This window comes from Aquarana catesbeiana, linkage group LG06 (genome assembly GCF_042186555.1).
Source record: "Aquarana catesbeiana isolate 2022-GZ linkage group LG06, ASM4218655v1, whole genome shotgun sequence".
Lineage (NCBI taxonomy): Eukaryota > Metazoa > Chordata > Amphibia > Anura > Ranidae > Aquarana > Aquarana catesbeiana.
In genome coordinates, this window is record NC_133329.1 from 13822727 (window position 1) to 13841521 (window position 18795).

Here is an 18795-nt window from a genome sequence, read left to right on the forward strand (position 1 = left end):
AGTGTGAGGTGGTAAATTTTGTTGCCAGGCAGCAAGGCCTCGCCAATGCACCTGCACTGTTACCTTTTATTTTTCTTTGCATATGTATTCATTTATTTTTTTCTCTCCACATGTCACCCTGCACTTATTTATTTGTTGACTTTTTTCCTCAGGATGGAGAGTATGGGTCTTCAGGGCTACCCTGTAAGTCTAGGGGGAGGATGTGTGGCCATTAGGTTTCTTCTGTCCCTTTCTTATGGGGTCTCCCTTCAGGAGAGCCCCTCGCCTAGTACTTCTTGGTCAGCTTCGGCTGACCATGGGCAGAGGGTCCACTGGGCCTTTTGGATAGAAGCGCCTGAGTGTGCATTACCCCTATCAGGAGCCTTGTTTCCCAGGGGGCAGGGAGGGGTCCTACTTCTTTAGGAGGTGAACCAGAGACACACCATAAGTGCATTTTGTGTGTGTGTTCACATGAACTTTTTTTGTCACTGTTTAGTTCTAGCGCACCCACCTTGGGCTTTAATACTTTAGTGTCATTGAATACTGGAATGGTCGGCATTGTCCAATCTTCTCATGACTTCCTAGAACAACCAAGTTCTCCTTTTTTTCGATTTGGAATCTTTATAGGTTGAAGGTTTGTAGGATTGAGGCTGCCTATGTAATTTCTGGGCCTCAAACTCTTCCTCCAGTTTCCTCATTTCCTCTTTAAACTTTCTTTCATCCTCCTGGAACTTTTGCTCATATTTTTCTCTCTGGTGTCTCATCTTTTCCTTTAGGTTGCTCTGTTCCTTGAGAGTCTCCATCTCTGTACGTTGGAACTGAATTTTCAGATCGTTGTGGTGAATATATCGAAGCACAAATGTCTTCCGCTCCGTCATCTCCTCCTCGGGGTTCCGTGGCTGGCCCACCTGGAACTCCACATCTTTAATAACTTCATAGAGGAACCTCAGGACTTCCTGGTGTTTTGATGCTGACTTTCTGTGGTCTTCGAGGGTGTAATTTTCCAAGGCAAATATCCTCTCCACCCCCAGTTTTTTGAATTTCCTGGTCACATCTCTAGTCTTTTCACTGGATTTATCAGTAAGAACAACGATTGGGTACACCCCTGAATAAAACAACAAGAACAACAAGAACTGGTCATTTTCATATTTCTTTTGGTTGTTATTTATTTCAAGATTAAAACTGACATTAATTTTGTAGGGAGCTTGGTAACAAAATTATTTGCCCTGTGTGTCAAAAATGCTACGTACACCTGTAGCACACCCTGTAAGGAGCCGCTGGTGAATTTGGTCCTATTTATACCCTTAGAGCTCACACATCCAGGGACACTTCATTTTCTGCACTCTTTCACTGGCTTCAAAGAACAGTCTAGGTGTTTCTTTTTTAGGGTTTTTATTGGGAACTATGAACTTGGGTAGAGGTAGGGGGCATTGGACTACACACTGGACAACATGAGGACTTCTAAACTTTTGGCTGCACTGTGCAAAATTGAATGTCCCACAGGATCTGTATGCTGCTGGTGACCTGTATTCCTTCCAGAGTTAAAACGATGCACACAGTCACGATTCCTCAGCTCTGGGGTCATCTACTCACATAGCTAAGGCATCATAAATTGCCTCCTGACAATATCCACTAGGCTCTTCCTAGTGAGGGAGATGCAGACCCATACCACCATAGGACAGCTGCACTCTTTCCCACCAGCTTCCTCCTGGCTCTCTTCAGCTGGACACAGATCTACAAACAGGCCTCACAGCTAAGTCTAGCTGGGACCTCAGTGTCTTTCCTCTAGAATCAATCACCAGGGGCAGAGCCGCTACACAGGGGGTCTCTTCCAGCAGGACTGGACCCAGTACCACTACACACTGCTGCTCATGTTTGAGGCTATTTATGAGCTCCCTCACCACATACTGGGCTACTACTGGCTTGAGTCTCAGAATTATCCAGACTGCATGCCCCTTCCTTCCCCCCACTATGTTCTTAGAATCCTCTGGAAGACAGTGGGAAGTTGCCTGTGAAACACTGGCACTAATCAACCCCTGCTCTACTGACTACAGGGAAGCCAAAGTAAATTTACCTAGCAGCCTACTCTACATTAGGAGGGTGCTACACATCCTTTTACTTAATATTTTGTAAAAAACATTCTTCAACTTATGGATCATTCTAATGTATCATGACAGGTATTTCAGGGGTTCCTCAGGGGTAAGAAGGCTGAGGAAGACTGTTTTATTATCTTGCACTATGTTTAACTATAAAAAAAATATAAAAAAACTTTTTTTCCTCAATTTAGGCCGATATGTATTCTTCTACATATTTTTGGTAAAAAAAAAATCGCAATAACTGTATATTGATTAATTTTCGCAAAAGTTATAGCGTCAACAAAATAGGGGATAGTTTTATGGCATTTTTATTGATAATTTTTTTTTTTACTAGTAATGGCGGCGATCAGCGATTTTTATCATGACTGTGACATTATGGTGGACAGATCAGACACTTTTGGCGCTATTTTGGGACCATTCACATTTATACAGCGATCAGTGCGATTAAAAATGCATTGATTACTTGGTGAAGGGGTTAACCACTAGGGGGCGATGTAGGGGTTAAGTGTGTCCTTGGGAGTGATTCTAACTGTGGGGGGATGGGCTATGTGTGTGGTATTTTATCACCTCTGTGGTTTTTATTTTTTGCGCTATAAACAAAAAAAGAGCGACGATTTTGAAAAAAAAGCAATATTTTTTACTTTTTGCTATAATAAATATCCCCCCAAAATACATAAAAAAACAACTTTTTTCCTCAGTTTAGGCTGATATGTATTCTTCTACATATTTTTGGTAAAATAAGCATATATTGGTTGGTTTGCGCAAAAGTTATAGCCTCTACAAAATAGGGGATAGTTTTAAGGCATTTTTATTATTAATTTTTTTTTTTATTAGTAATGGCGGCGATCAGCGATTTTTATCGGGACTGCGACATTATGGTGGACCCATCGGACACTTTTGACACTATTTTGGGACCATTGTCATTTATTCAGCGATCAGTGCTATAAAAATGCACTGATTACTGTATAAATGTCACTGGAAGGGAAGGGGTTAAACACTAGGGGGCGATCAAGGGGTTAAGTGTGTCCTAGGGGGTGATTCTAACTGTGGGGGGGATGGGCTACCTAGAACACGACGGCGATCACTGCTCCCGATGACAGGCAGCAGTAGATCCCTGTCATGTCACTAGGCAGAACGGTTAAATGGCTTGTTTACATAGGCATCTCCCTGTTCTACCTCTCCTCACCGCAATCGCAGGCCGCCAGTGAACATCGAGTTCCAAGGACCCGCCGCGTGCAGCGCGCCTGATAGGTGGCAAGTTTAAAGGGACGTACCTGTGCGCCCATTTGCCTGCCTGTGCCATTCTGCCGACGTATATCTGTGTGCAGCGGTCGACAAGCGGTTAATGCATCTTTTAGGGTTCGCCCCCCCAAATCTTTGTTTGTCCGCCACAATGTCGCAGTCCCACTAAAAATCGCAGGTCGCCGCCATTACTAGTAAAAACAATAAAAAAATTGAAAAGTCCCTAAATCTATCCCCTATTTTGTAGATGCTATAACCTTTGCGCAAACCAATCAATATAACCTTTTGGGATTTTTTTTTACCAAAAACATGTAGCAGAATACATATCGGCCTAAATTGATGAAGAATTTTTTTTTTCCTCAAAATTGTCTTTTTCTGTTTATAGCGCAAAAAATAAAAACTGCAGAGGTGATCAAATACCACCAAAAGAAAGCTCTACTTGTGGGACAAAAAGACATACATTTTATTTGGGTACAGCGTCGCACAACCGCGCAATTGTCAGTTAAAGTAACGTGGCGCTATATCGCAAAAAAATGGCCTGGAAAGGAAGGGGTTAAATCTTCTGGAGGTCAAGTGGTTAAGAAAGCAAATTTCGAACCGCGTTGGGTGTTCACCATCTGGAGTGAATCTAATTGGTGATTCTCAGTGGGAATTCTGTGACCTAGTATATCGGAATATACTGTATATGTACCACTAGGGATGAGCCGAACACCCCATAGTTCGGTTCGCACCAGAACCTGCGAACGGACCGAAAGTTCGCACGAACGTTAGAACCCCATTGACGTCTATGGGACTCGAACGTTCGAAATCAAAAGTGCTCATTTTAAAGGCTAATTTGCATGGTATTGTCCTAAAAAGGGTTTGGGGACCCGGGTCCTACCCCAGGGGACATGTATCAATGCAAAAAAAACTCTTAAAAACGGCCGTTTTTTCGGGAGCAGTGATTTTAATGATGCTTAAAGTGAAAAAAAAAAGTGAAATATTCCTTTAAATATCGTACCTGAGGGGTGTCTATAGTAGGCCTGTAAAGTGACGCGTGTTTCCCGTGTTTAGAACAGTCCCTGCACCAAATGTCATTTTTAAAGGAAAAAAAGTCATTTAAAACTGATTGCGGCTTTAATGTAATGTCGGGTCCTGGCAATATGGATGAAAATCAGTGAGACAAACGGCATGGGTACCCCCCAGTCCATTACCAGGCCCTTTGGGTCTTGTATGGATATTAAGGGGAACCCCGCACCCAAATTAAAATAAGGAAAGGTGTGGGGCCACCAGGCCCTATATACTCTGAACAGCAGTATACAGGCTGTAGGTTTGTTGTTAAGTAGAATCTCTTTGTAATTTTGAACGGGTACATTTTTAACGTGTTTAGCTCCAGCCAAAAAATCTTTTTTAAGCTTTTTGGAAAACATAGGGAAGGGTTATCACCCCTGTGACATTTGTTTTGCTGTCTTTCCTCCTCTTCAGAAGATTTCACCTCACTTTTTGTCCCAATGGATTGGAAAGCATCAGTGGAAAGGAGAAATGTTTTTCCCATATTAACTCTTACAGGAGAGAATTTCCCTTCCTAGGGGTAGATTTATTCTCACTTCCTGTTGTCTCCTTCCGTTTGCAAGTAGGAGTCGTTTGTAAGTTAGTTGTTTGAAAGTAGGGTCCTACCCTATATACTCAGCAGAAATTTGGGCCTTAGGTGTTGCTGTGACCACAACACTGTAAGCCCTCACAGGGCTCTGCTGTGAAATATTAGATCAAGAATTGTAATTACATGCCCCTGTTGAACAGGAGCTGAAAAATTAGGCCTTAGGCGCTGGTGCCACAACACTGCAACCCCTCACAGACACTCTAGTTGGAATGCAGGAACGAGCCCTGCTGCAAAGTATTACATCAAAAATCGTAATTACACGCCCCTGTTAAACAGGGGCTGAAAAATTGTGCCTTAGGCACTGGTGGTGGCGCCCAGAACCAAAAATGCTCTTACAAGCTATCAGCGTGATGATTGAAGAGGAAGAGGATAATTACTCAGGAATAGTCACTCAGCATCAGCATAGGCAGTCTTTGAAGGGATCTGAGATTTCAAAAAAAATTATTCGGTTACATCAGCATCAGGTGCTTGGTAGCTGGTGGTGATCCAAGACTCATTCATTTTTATGAAGGTCAGTCGATCGACCGAGTCAGTGGACAGACGCACCCTGTGATCGAGTAACCACGCCTCCAACAGCACTGAATGTGCGTTCCGAAAGAACGCTGGATGCAGGACAGGCCAGTAGCTCAATTGCATACTGTGCAAGCTCTGGCCAGTGATCCATCCTCAAGACCCAGTAACCCAGAGGATTTTCGGTGGGAAAGGTGTCCAAGTCTGATCTTGCCCCTAGGTATTCCTGCACCATGTAAAACAGACGCTGGCGATGGTTGCTGGAACCAATCATACCTTGGGGCTGCGGACCAAAAAATTGTCTGAACGCATCGGTCAGACGGCCACCTTCTCCACCGCTCCTTCTTTGACTGACCGAAGCCTCAGCAACACGTTGTCCAGAAACAGGAGTTTGTAACCTCCCAGTCTCTGGGAACGCATTGCACAGACCTTTCTGCAAGGCCTCCCGAAGATGTTTCATCCTCTGCTCCCTCTGCGATGGCAAGATAAGGTCCGCAACCTTACCCTTGTAACGTGGATCAAGGAGGGTTGCCAGCCAGTATTGGTCCTTCTCCTTGATACCACAAATACGAGGATCCTTACGCAGGCTTTGCAGGATCAGGGAGGCCATGCAGCGTAGGTTTGCTGAGGCATTCGGTCCGGAGTCCTCTGGGTCACTAAGGACGACATGGTCCGCAGCCACCTCCTCCCAGCCACGTACAAGTCCATGTGTTTCTTGGGACTGATCCCTTAAAGACTGCTGCTGATGCTGAGTGCCAGGCTCCACCTCCATACTGACACAATCTTCCTCCTCCTCCTCCTCCTCTTCCTCCTCGTCCTCTTCCTGTGTGATCGGGGGGCACGCAGGAACACTGTCTGGATAAAGGGGGCCTTGAGAGCTAAGGAAGTCCTCCTCTTCCTGCCTCTGTTCTGCCTCAAGTGCCCTGTCCATTATTCCATGCAGCGTGTGCTCCAACAGGTGGACAAGGGGGACAGTGTCACTGATGCATGCACTGTCACTGCTCACCATCCTCGTGGCCTCCTCAAATGGTGACAGGACAGTGCATGCATCCCTGATCATGGCCCACTGGCGTGGGGAAAAAAAACCAAGCTCCCCTGACCCTGTCCTGGTGCCATAGTCGCACAGGTACTCATTGATGGCCCTCTGCTGCGTGTGCAGCCGCTGCAGCATGGCCAACGTTGAGTTCCACCTGGTGGGCATGTCACAGATTAGGCGGTTCTTGGGCAGGTTAAACTCCTTTTGGAGGTCCGTCAGCCGAGCACTGGCATTATATGACCGGCGGAAATGCACACAGACTTTCCTGGCCTGCCTCAGGACATCCTGTAAGCCCGGGTACCTGCCCAAGAACCGCTGCACCACCAAGTTAAGGACGTGAGCCAAACAGGGCACATGGGTCATTTGTCCCTGTCGGAGGGCAGAGAGGAGGTTGGTGCCATTGTCGCAAACCACCATTCCTGCCTTAAGTTGGCGTGGCGTCAACCACCTCTGAACCTGCCCCTGCAGAGCTGACAGAACCTCTGCCCCAGTGTGGCTCCTGTCCCCCAAGCACACCAGCTCAAGCACCGCATGGCATCTTTTGGCCTGCGTACTTGCGTAGCCCCTTGAACGACTACGGAGCACCGCTGGTTCCGAGGAAGAGGCCATGGAGGAAGAAGAAGAGGAGGGGGTGGAGGAGAGAGGTGTGTCACAATCATTAGCATTTTGGAGGCGTGGTGGCGGAACAACCTCCAACACTACTGCACCTTGTCCTGCATCCTTCCCAGCTGCCAGCAGAGTCACCCAATGCGCCGTGAAACTTAGGTAACGTCCCTGTCCATGCCTGCTGGACCATGAGTCAGTGGTAATATGCACCTTACCGCTGACCGCCCTGTCCAGCGAGGCATGGACATTGCCTTCCACATGCTGGTAGAGAGCCGGAATCGCCTTCCGTGAGAAAAAGTGGCGTTTGGGTACCTGCCACTGAGGAACCGCACATTCCATAAACTCACGGAAGGGGGCAGAGTCTACCAACTGAAAAGGCAGCAGTTGAAGTGCTAGCAATTTTGCCAAGCTAGCATTCAACCGCTGGGCATGTGGATGGCTGGGAGCAAACTTCTTTCGGCGGTGCAGCAGCTGGGGCAGGGAAATTTGCCTGGTACAATCTGACGTCGGTGTACCAAAATCAGATTGCCCACAAGTACGTGGCTGTGACACACTTAATTCTACACCTTCATTCCTCTCAGTGCAGGTCTCAGAGAGGACTGAAGGTCTAGTGGGGTTGGAAATCTCAGCTGATGAGGAGCAAGCAGAGGTCCTCTTTGTTCTTTGGTGTGGGTCTTTTAGATACGCTTGCCAACGAACTGCATGGCAGGTCAACATATGTCTGGTCAAGCATGTGGTACCCAAGCGGGAGATGTTTTGGCCACGCGAGATACGCTTGAGACATATGTTGCAAATAGCAGCGGTGCGATCTGATGCACTCGTCTCAAAAAAGGCCCACACCAAAGAACTTTTTGAATAACGCGCAGAGACTGCAGCGCCCTGCACATGTGGAGCTTTGGGGTGTGATGCAGTCAATGTGCTGCCCTTAGGCTGGCCCCTGGAGGGCATCCTGCCTCGTTGGTGATGTGCCGCCTCCTCCTCCTCCTCCTCCTCTTCTCTCCTATCAGGCACCCACGTTGAGTCAGTGACCTCATCATCCCCTCCCTCCTCATCACTGGAGCAAACCTGGCAGTATGCTGCAGCAGGGGGAGCATGACTGCCAGATTGCTGTCCTTCTTGGGCACCCCCTCTGTCCGTGCTCGTGTTACTGCCTTCATCGAGCTCAGTATCATCATCAGAGCCTTCCAAACGCTGGGCATCCTCCTGGAGCATGTACCCAACACTGTGGTCAAACAGTTCGAGGGACTCCTCAGGAGGACATGGTGGGGCTAGGGAAGGAGTCACTGATGACATTGAGCCGAGGGAAGAGGCCGCTGCTTTGCCAGACAAAGTACCCTGGGCATGGGTGAGAGAGGATGAGGAGGATGAGGACGGCTTGGTCATCCACTCGACCAAGTCTTCCGCATGTTGCGGCTCAACATGGCCAGCTGCCGAAAAAAAGGCCAAGCGTGTCCCATGGCCACGTGCTGATGAGGATGCACCGTCTCCACGACCAGCACTAGACACAGAGCCTGCTTGCCCTCTCTTATTGGCTTGTGACTGTCTGCCTCTCCTTCTTGGCCTTCCAGACATACTAATGGCCTGTAGCTGCACTAAGCTGGGATATATATATATATATATATATATATATATATATGTGTGTACTGATACTGCAGCTAGCAAAATCAACTGCCTGCCTGTAGTATGAGAACACCACCAACCTTCTACAGGTAGCTTTAGCTGAACACTGTGAGGTGGACGCACCCCACTAACTTGTAGGTTTAGCAGAACACTGTGAGCAAGACGCACTGCACTAACTGTAAATAGTCTAGCTGCCTGACTGTGGTACTAATAGGATCAAAAGAACACCAGCAATTTTATTTAAAATACTGTAACAAGACAAGCCTGCCTGTCAGTAAGAAGATAACAGGAACGGATTTAGCTGAACACTGTGAGCAGGACGCACCCCACTAGCTTGTAGGTTTAGCTGAACACTGTGAGGTGGACGCACCCCACTAACCTGTAGGTTTTGCTGAACACTGTGAGCAGCACGCACCCCACTAACTTGTAGGTTTAGCAGAACACTGTGAGCAGGACGCACTGCACTAACTGTAAATAGTCTAGCTGCCTGACTGTGGTACTAATAGGATCAAAAGAACACCAGCAATTTTCTTCAGGTAGCTGTATTTACTGTAACAAGACAAGCCTGCCTGTCAGTAAGAAGATAACAGAAACGGATCTAGCTGAACACTGTGAGCAGGACGCACCACACTAGCTTGTAGGTTTAGCTGAACACTGTGAGGTGGACGCACCCCACTAACTTGTAGGTTTAGCTGAACACTGTGAGCAGGACGCACCCCACTAACTTGTAGGTTTAGCAGAACACTGTGAGCAGGACGCACTGCACTAACTGTAAATAGTCTAGCTGCCTGACTGTGGTACTAATAGGATCAAAAGAACACCAGCAATTTTCTTCAGGTAGCTGTATTTACTGTAACAAGACAAGCCTGCCTGTCAGTAAGAAGATAACAGAAATGGATCTAGCTGAACACTGTGAGCAGGACGCACCCCACTAGCTTGTAGGTTTAGCAGAACACTGTGAGCAGGACGCACTGCACTAACTGTAAATAGTCTAGCTGCCTGACTGTGGTACTAATAGGATCAAAAGAACATCAGTAATTTTCTTTAAAATACTGTAACAAGACAAGCCTGCCTGTCAGTAAGAAGATAACAGGAACGGATCTAGCTGAACACTGTGAGCAGGACGCACCCCACTAGCTTGTAGGTTTAGCTGAACACTGTGAGGTGGACGCACCCCACTAACTTGTAGGTTTAGCTGAACACTGTGAGGTGGACGCACCCCACTAACTTGTAGGTTTAGCTGAACACTGTGAGGTGGACGCACCCCACTAACTTGTAGGTTTAGCTGAACACTGTGAGGTGGACGCACCCCACTAACTTGTAGGTTTAGCTGAACACTGTGAGGTGGACGCACCCCACTAACTTGTAGGTTTAGCTGAACACTGTGAGGTGGACGCACCCCACTTACTTGTAGATTTAGCAGAACACTGTGAGCAGGACGCACTGCACTAACTGTAAATAGTCTAGCTGCCTGACTGTGGCACTAATAGGATCAAAAGAACACCAGTAATTTTCTTCAAAATACTGTAACAAGACAAGCCTGCCTGTCAGTAGGAATATAACAGGAACGGATCTAGCTGAACACTGTGAGCAGGACGCACTGCACTAAATGTAAATAGTCTAGAAGATAACAGGAACGGATCTAGCTAAACTGAATACAGTGTATATATATATATATATATATATATATATATATGCAACACCTGGGATGCATATATATACACAATACACTTTAAGTGCAGCTAACTGACTGACTGTCCTGCCTAATCTAGCTAACTCAAATGAAATGACACTGTCTCTCTCTCTCTCTAAGCACACCGGAACACACTGCACAGGGCCGCCGTGCAGGCGGCCTTATATAGTGTGGGGCGTGTACTAAATCCCCTGAGCCATAATTGGCCAAAGCCTCCTTGGCTTTGGCCAATTATGGCTCTCTGTTAAGGCGGCGCTGTGATTGGCCAAGCATGCGGGTCATAGTGCATGCTTGGCCAATCATCAGCAAGCAATGCACTACGATGCCGCAGTGAATTATGGGCCGTGACGCACCACACGAATTTGGCGCGAACGGCCCATATCGTTCGCAATTCGGCGAACGATCGAACAGCCGATGTTCGAGTCGAACATGGGTTCGACTCGAACACGAAGCTCATCCCTATGTACCACATGAATAGCCATTACAGTTTTGTATATGACGCTTTTATGTTGTTTGATACTAATAAAAATTTTTGTATATTTGTATACTTTACTTACAAGCCCTTGTATAATTTTTTCTGGTCCCACACATGAGGGTTTCTCCTTTTATCTGTCTATTATATCAGGAACCCCCAAGTCAGAGGTGTAAAACCGCGTACACACGGGCGGACTTTTCGACCGGACTGGTCCGACGGACTTTCAACGGACTTCCGACTGACTTTCCGAATGAACGGACTTGCCTACACACGATCACGCCAAAGTCTGACGGATTTGTACGTGATGACGTACACTGGACTAAAATAAGGAAGTTGATAGCCAGTAGCCATTGCCCTTGCGTCGGTTTTTGCTTGTCAGACCAGCATACAGACGAGCGGATTTCTGGGCCCGGCAGAGTTACGACGTAAAGATTTGAAGCACGTTCCAAATCTAAAGTCCATCAGATTTTCGACTTGAAAAGTCCACTGAAGCCCACACACAGTCGGATTGACCACCGGACTCGGCCGTCGGACCAGACCAGTCGAAAAGTCCGACCGCGTGTACGCTGCATAAGAGAAGCCTTCCTCATCATATCAGGCTCTTCTACCAGGTACGTGACAGTGAGGCTTTAACCATTAGGCGGTGGATATTTTATGGCTTAACTACTTGTGCAATTGTGACAGAGAAAATTGAGTACTGTCTGTGATACTTTTTTTATTTGCACTAACATATAATTTTTCATGGATGAGCTTTCGGGGGGGGGGGGGGGGGGGTGTCCCCTTCTTCAAGTTCCAAGCAGTACTGATTCACAAAAGTTTTAGCAGAAGGTAAAATGTTAAAACATAACTAAAAAAAAAAAAAAAAATCTCTAAGGGAAAGGAAAAAGAAAAACAAACACATACAAATCAATGTGTATGGCAATGTTAATAAAGCTATCAGCAATTGAGATAAGAAATCCTTTCCTGGATAGTTCTTGTGATTGTAGCCATATTAGTGCAATTGAGTACTCTCCGTGATACTTTTTTTATTTGCACTAACATACAATTTTTCAGGACAAGCTTTCGGGGTGTGTCCCCTTCTTCAAGGTGCAAGCAGTACTGATTCACAAATTTTTAAGCAGAATGTTAAAAAATAAATAAATAAATAATAAATAAATAAATAAATAAAAACACATCTCTGAGGGAAAGGAGAGAGAAAAAAAAGAGAAAAACAAACACATACAAATCAATGGTAATAAAGATAGCAGCAGAGTTAGTGAGATAAGACAGAGGGAGAGCTATAGACTGGAGTGGGGGGGGTGATAGTCACAGATTGGGTCGTAAAACTTTAGTATAATGGATAAGGAAACCAATATCTAAGTTCAGGCCATTATTTTTAGTGTCAAAAAGAAGTATCATTCTTGGTTCAAACATTTTCCTTTTTCTGGATAGTTCTGAAATTCCCTTTAAGAACTAAAACATTGAGGTCTTCTATAGTGTGGTCCGGTTGTGAGAAGTAATGTCCCACAGGTGTGCAGAAACTTCTTTGATGGAACATAAAGGTCCAAGGACCTCGGCTATGGAACACTCTTCCGACTCACATCCGCATGGAAGAAAACCATCTGGCCTTCAGGAAAAAACTCAAGACCTACCTCTTGTAAGAAGCCGACAACACAAAAACGCATTGAGCGCCTAGAGGCGATTCAGTTCGCATTTGCAGCGCTTTACAAATCATTCATTCGTTCATTCATGTCTGTGCAAATTCCTCCTCGCTTGTAACTTCTGTCCTGTTTCACCAACATAAGATCCTTTGCTGCACCTTTTCCATTTGATGAGGTACACCACTGGAGGTACAGTTGTAAGATCCCGTGATATTGAAGGTCCCATTTGTGTGTGTGACACTTTTGGATAGATTGATCTGGTTGCATAGTTTTCAGCGTTTTTTATTGCAGGGTTTGCTTCCATTATTTGTGACTTCATAATCAGAGTGAAGTTTCCTGCTGATTAGTTTGTGTCTGAGGTTGGGTGGTTGTCTGAAAGCTAATAATGGGGGTTGTTGGAATATTCCTTTCAGAGTTTCATCCTCTGTTATAATGGGTTGTAAATCTTTGATTATCTTTTTGATCCCTTCTAGTGTTGGGTTGTATGTGGTGACTAGAGGTACTCGGTTATTTGTTTTTTTCTCTGTGTATTGGAGGAGATTTTCTCTTCGGGTTTTCAAGGCTGTGTTTATGCTGTTGTTGATGGTTTTGTCTTTGTAACCTTTCTTATGGAAGGAGCCTGCCAGAGTTCGGAGGTGTTTATCTCTGTTTTCTGGGTATTTTTTTTGTTTTAACATTTTACCTTCTGCTAAAACTTTTGTGAATGAGTACTGCTTGGACCTTGAAGAAGGGGACACACCCCGAAAGCTCATCCATAAAAAATGATATGTTAGTGCAAATAAAAAAATTATCACGGACACTACTCAATTTTCTATGGCTTAACTAGGAAGACTTAAAGCAGGGGTCGTCTTCAAACTATGTCGTCAACCCTCCAGTTGTTCAGGAACTACAATTCCCATCTTGACTAGTCAGGTCTGCCAATGTCAGAGTTTCCCAATGCCTCATGGGACGTGTAGTTCCGCAACAGCTGGAGGGCCGTAGTTTGAAGATCCCTGATGTAAAGGATAGGTAAAGCTTCGTTTAAAAAAAAAAACAAAAAAACAAACATGTCATACTTACTTCCTCTTTGCAGTTGGTTTTGCACAGAGTGGCCCCGATCCTCCTCTTCTGGAGTCCCTCAGCGGCGCTCCTGGCTTCTCCTCTTCTCAATTGCCCCCTCGGAGAGACGCTCTCCATGGAGGCACTCATGCGGGCACGTCCAATGACACAGATAGCAGAACTCTGCGCCGCCCACTGGCTCCCGCGTTATTGGATTTGAGTGAAAGCAGCAGCAGCCAATGGCTGCGGCTGGAGCTGGTGTGCTCATTCCCGTCGCTGGAAATACCGGGTTCAGTTAAGTAAAAGGGGGGGGCTCTGGGGGCAGCTGCAGCACAGGAGGTTTTTTCATAGAATGCATTAAGGTGAAAAACCTTGAAGGTTTCCTTCAATATCACAGAGGTTCCATTTTTGGAGGCACCCCCCCCATATATTTTGGAACCCCTAGACCAGTGATGGCGAACCTTGGCACCCCAGATGTTTTGGAACTACATATCCCATGATGCTCTTGCACTCTGCAGTTAGGCTGAGCATCATGGGAAATGTAGTTCCAAAAGATCTGGGGTGCCAAGGTTTGCCATCACTGCCCTAGACGTTAGTTATTGTATGATGTATTACCTGTGAGATCTCTGGCTGTGACAATCAGCTCCAACAACTCGTCCTCGTCTTCTGCGCATATTCCTTTCTTCGCACTGCACATAAAGAGTAGTATGGAATACGGTGACCATTAAATGTTGTATGACTGCAAGCACAAATAAAAATAACACAACATACCTCCAATACATGTATTTGTAACTCTTTGGTAGACTCAGTTATAATCTATGGCACACACAGGGGCAGACTCATCCCTTTGTATATAAGGACCTTCTGTGGTTTAGGGGTCCATGTATACTAGATATGGGCCAGATGGCTACCAAGTCCCCCTGCCACTGTCACATAGACTTGGACACAGCTCACTTCTATCTACCTGCTAATTCAACAGCTACTAAACAATTATTTTTGTTGGTTCAAGAGGTGTAGCTGCTGACTTTTAATATTAAGACACTTACCTGTCCAGGAAGTCCGCAATGTCGGCACCCCAGCCGATCTGTGGATCGGCTGTCGGGTGCCACCACTGCCATCTCCACTAAGGGAAACCAGTAGTGAAGCCTTTCGGCTTCACAGACAGTTCCCTATTGTACATGTGCGAAGCGCGCTGTGCTTTCTAACTGGCCCGGTGGCGGAGGAAGGAGGAGGGGGGTCGAACTTCTGAGGGATAGTGCTGCGGTGCCGTCTCCCAGGAGTGGGGACAGGAACCTGTCAAAAACTGGTACCCATTCCCCTCCTCCTCCCTCAAAGGTGCCAAATGTGGGGGGGGAGCAAATAAGCACTTTTGGATGGAACTCCGCTTTCAGTAGTTAAAATTTGTTCTTGCATGAGCCCCTTGGCAATTATGTCTGTCTCAGTTGGGTATGTCACAGTGTCCATCGCTGTTACCAGATTTTCAAAGGATCAGTAAGAGGGCAGTGGGAGCCTGTACTGTGTAACTTCCTCTTTGCTTTGTGCATTCCAGTCATATTTAAAGTAGTTTTAGAGGTTGAAGGTTTTTTTTTACCTTAATGCATTCTTGCATTAAAGTGACACTAAAACTTCAGGGTTTTTTTTTTTTTTTAATAACAAACATATCATATTTACCTCCACTGTGTAGCTCCTTTTGCACAGAGTGGCCCCGAACATCTTTTCTGGGGTCCCCCGGCGGCTCTCATGGCTCCTCCCCGCATTAGAAAACCCCCTAGGAGAAGCGTTCTCCCGGGGGGTTACCTTGCGGGCGCGCTCCCGAGTCTAGCATTCGGCATCCATAGAGGCTGAATGCAGGGCTCGGCCCCGCCCCCCGGCACCCGCATCATTGGATTTGATTGACAGCAGCGGGAGCCAATGGCTGAGCTGCTATCAATTTATCCAATCAAGAACCGAGAACCCCCTGCAGAGAGAGAGCGCGTCCCCGTGGGACAAGTTCGAGGGTTCAGGTAAGTAAACCGGGGGGGGCTGGGGGGCTGGGGGGCCGGTCACGGACAGATGTTTTTCACCTTCATGCATAGGATGCATGAAGGTGAAAGAACACGAACCTTTACAACCCTTTTAATGTAAAAAAAAAAAACCTTCTGAGTGCAGCTCCCCCACCCCCCTCCTTTTACTTACCTGAGCCCATATGACTGTAACGACTGTAAAGAGTAAAAAAAAGGTTGAGGGTAATAAAATTGGTAGGGTTTTAAAAAGATATACATTTTCTGGTAATACTGTCATTCTGACTATGGCTGCCCTACCAGGAGAAATACTTGAGGGTCCATGTCTCTAAATTCCCCTTTAAACTCTGCAGTAACGGAATGAAATTCCCAATATATAAGGCATCTAAGGTGGGTGTAATCCAGATTTCAAAGTATTTCAGAGCCTTGCCTACTCAATTGACGGAGTAATTTTTCCAGACTAATGCCCTGTACACACGGTCGGACTTTGTTCGGACATTCCGACAACAAAATCCTAGGATTTTTTCCGACGGATGTTGGCTCAAACTTGTCTTGCATACACACGGTCACACAAAGTTGTCGGAAAATCTGATCGTTCTGAACGCGGTGACGTAAAACACGTACGTCGGGACTATAAACGGGGCAGTGGCCAATAGCTTTCATCTCTTAATTTATTCTGAGCATGCGTGGCACTTTGTGCGTCGGATTTGTCTACACACGATCGGAATTTAACCGATCGGATTTTGTTGTCGGGAAAATTTTATAGCCTGCTCTCAAACTTTGTGTGTCAGATATTCCGACGGAAAAAGTCCGATGGAGCCTACACACGGTCGGAATTTCCGACAACACAATCCGATCGCACTTTTTCCGTCGGAAAATCCGACCGTGTGTACGGGGCATAAGGCTAATGCATGACAGGTGAGAGACAAGTTGAAGGCCTCTGACTTTTTATAATTAATTTTGAGGTTGGAACCATATCCGTAGTGTGCAAATGCTTGTATCAAATTTGGTTTAGAGATATGAGGCTGTGTGAGGAAAAGCAACAAATCGTCTGCATATGCTGCAGATTTATACGGTCTATCTCCTATTTGAAACCCATGAATAGACAAATCATTATTTACAGTACGGATTAAACGTCAAATAAACAGCAATGGTGAAAGAGGGCAGCCCTGACGTGTCCCGTGGTTTTGTATATTCACAGAGTTCTGTTAATTTTCCATTTTGCTTTAGGATTGTGGTAAAGGGTAGATATCCACATAAGTATATGTGATTTTAGACCTATGTGTTGGCATGTGGCTGTTAGAAAGTCCAGAGAAACACGGTTGAAAGCCTTTTTCGGCATCTGTGGACAACAAAAGGTCTTCAATATGGTTCATTTGTGCCCTATGTATGAGGTTCAAGGCTTTTGTACCATTATCCCTCGCCTCCCTTACCGGCATGAAACCAACTTTCTCTGGTCCAATCAGCTTATGTAACAAAGGTCGTAGGAGCAGAGCCAGGAATTTTTTTACAACAATTTTAGATCAAGATTGAGTAATGAGATCGGTCTATAATTGGAACAATCTAATGTTTCCTTGTTTGGCTTGGGTTAAACTGTCAGATAAGCCATTAAAAAGTTCTCAGGGATTTCCTGCAGGTCACGTAAGTGGTTCAAAGTTCTCAAAAGATGTGGAGTTGAAATATTAGCATATTTAATAATAATAATGAGCCGTGAAACCATCGGGACCAGGGCTTTTTCCGTGTTAAAGCATCTTGATGGTTGCCAACAGCTTATCTTCCTCATTCGGTTTCTCTAGGTGTTCTATATCAAGTATCTGGAGTTTGGGCATTCGCCTATCCGTCAGGTAGCCCTGTAGAATCTCGATCCTTGTAAGTCAGCTGGTTTATGAGGTCTCGGTAAGTTATAAAGGTCTGAATAATATGGATGAAATACCTTAGCAATTTTATCAGTAGAGTGAATTGGGATTCCACTTTCATTTTCTTTCCTGATTTTTGACCAGAGTGAAGAGTGGTATATGGCATGTATGCTGTATCTCAAAAAATAGAGCTGATAGGGAAAAAATTGTGCCATTTTTGGAGTCAGTGGGTCAAATATAACCAGGAAGAGCTTGCCATATGAATACATGTGCATTTAGATGGCTTTGATGTCTGTGCCAGTATAGTCTCCCTATCTGTATTGCAAAAGTTGACATAATTATTCACATTCACGTTTATTTTTCACATTCCCCACTACATTCATGTTTATTTTCCTCCCACCTTTCCTACACCAGAATTGGATCAGTGCCTCACCAGCAATTTATTATCTTCACATATTGTTTATACATTCATACACCTTTGTACATTTATTCACAGATGATTTTATGAACCATGCACACACATGGATTTTGGTGGGGTTCACTTCCCCAGCCACACCTTATCCTTCAGGATTTCCCATCCGTTGCCTTGCCATTGTTTTTGCCGCCTCTGCTCCTGGGGGAGAAAATTGTCCGCAGCTTTGCCCTGGCATCTACCGCCGCACCCCATGCTCATTGGTAACCTCTAAGTATGGGTGAATGTTTTATCATCCCCCCTCCCCCTTCTTTTGGTGTGTTCAGTGTATTTACTGTTCACCTTTCAATTTTCTAGACATCCCTACAGCGTCTGCTCCTGATGAGTGACAGTTAGTCACGAAACGCGTCGAGCTATAGATCATGGTTATACATCCAGTTGTTTGAGCTAGCAATGCTGCTACTACATGTTTACAGTCAGTGATCATTTTATCATTAATGTATGTGTAGCATACTCTTAATTTACCCCCAAAGCAGCTGCTAGTAATTTTTTTCGGGCTTACCCTTACCATCTTCACAGTGTTCGTCATAGGAGTACTTATCACTTGCTCAATTGAAGCACTGGCTCCAACACTTAGTCCTTTTTTCCAAGCTTTATTAAGGAACAATAAGGTAGAGGTTTGAGGCAATTTCTATATCCAGCGAATGGCACTTCCACAGCTGGATTCAACAACCACCAGATAGGTCTCTCTCACCGACCTAGCAGCCGATGTGATGCTCGAACACGGTCTCTGCCACAGACCTTGTGATCTTTAATGAACTGATTGCTGTGATTAACCCGGTCTCTGCCACAGACCTTACAATCTTGAATGAGCTGATTGCTGTGCTTGATCCCAGATGCGTCTCCGACTGAATTCTCAGGTTCTTCTCAAGATACCAGCCTTATGCTCGGTC

General features: G+C 45.5%; 1 protein-coding gene across 1 annotated transcript in view; it reads right to left on the minus strand.

Moving 5' to 3' along the window:
- Positions 1–310: 310 nt before the first annotated feature.
- LOC141147506 (uncharacterized) overlaps positions 311–18795 on the minus strand; it is a 31624-nt gene continuing 13139 nt past the window's right edge. Inside the window, exons 3-4 of the mRNA XM_073634739.1 lie at positions 14190–14263; positions 311–1084 (exon numbers count right to left, since the gene is read on the minus strand). Of these exons, the coding sequence (XP_073490840.1) occupies positions 561–1084; positions 14190–14263 (598 nt within the window). The 3' untranslated portion in view covers positions 311–560. The remainder of the gene's footprint in view (positions 1085–14189; positions 14264–18795) is intronic.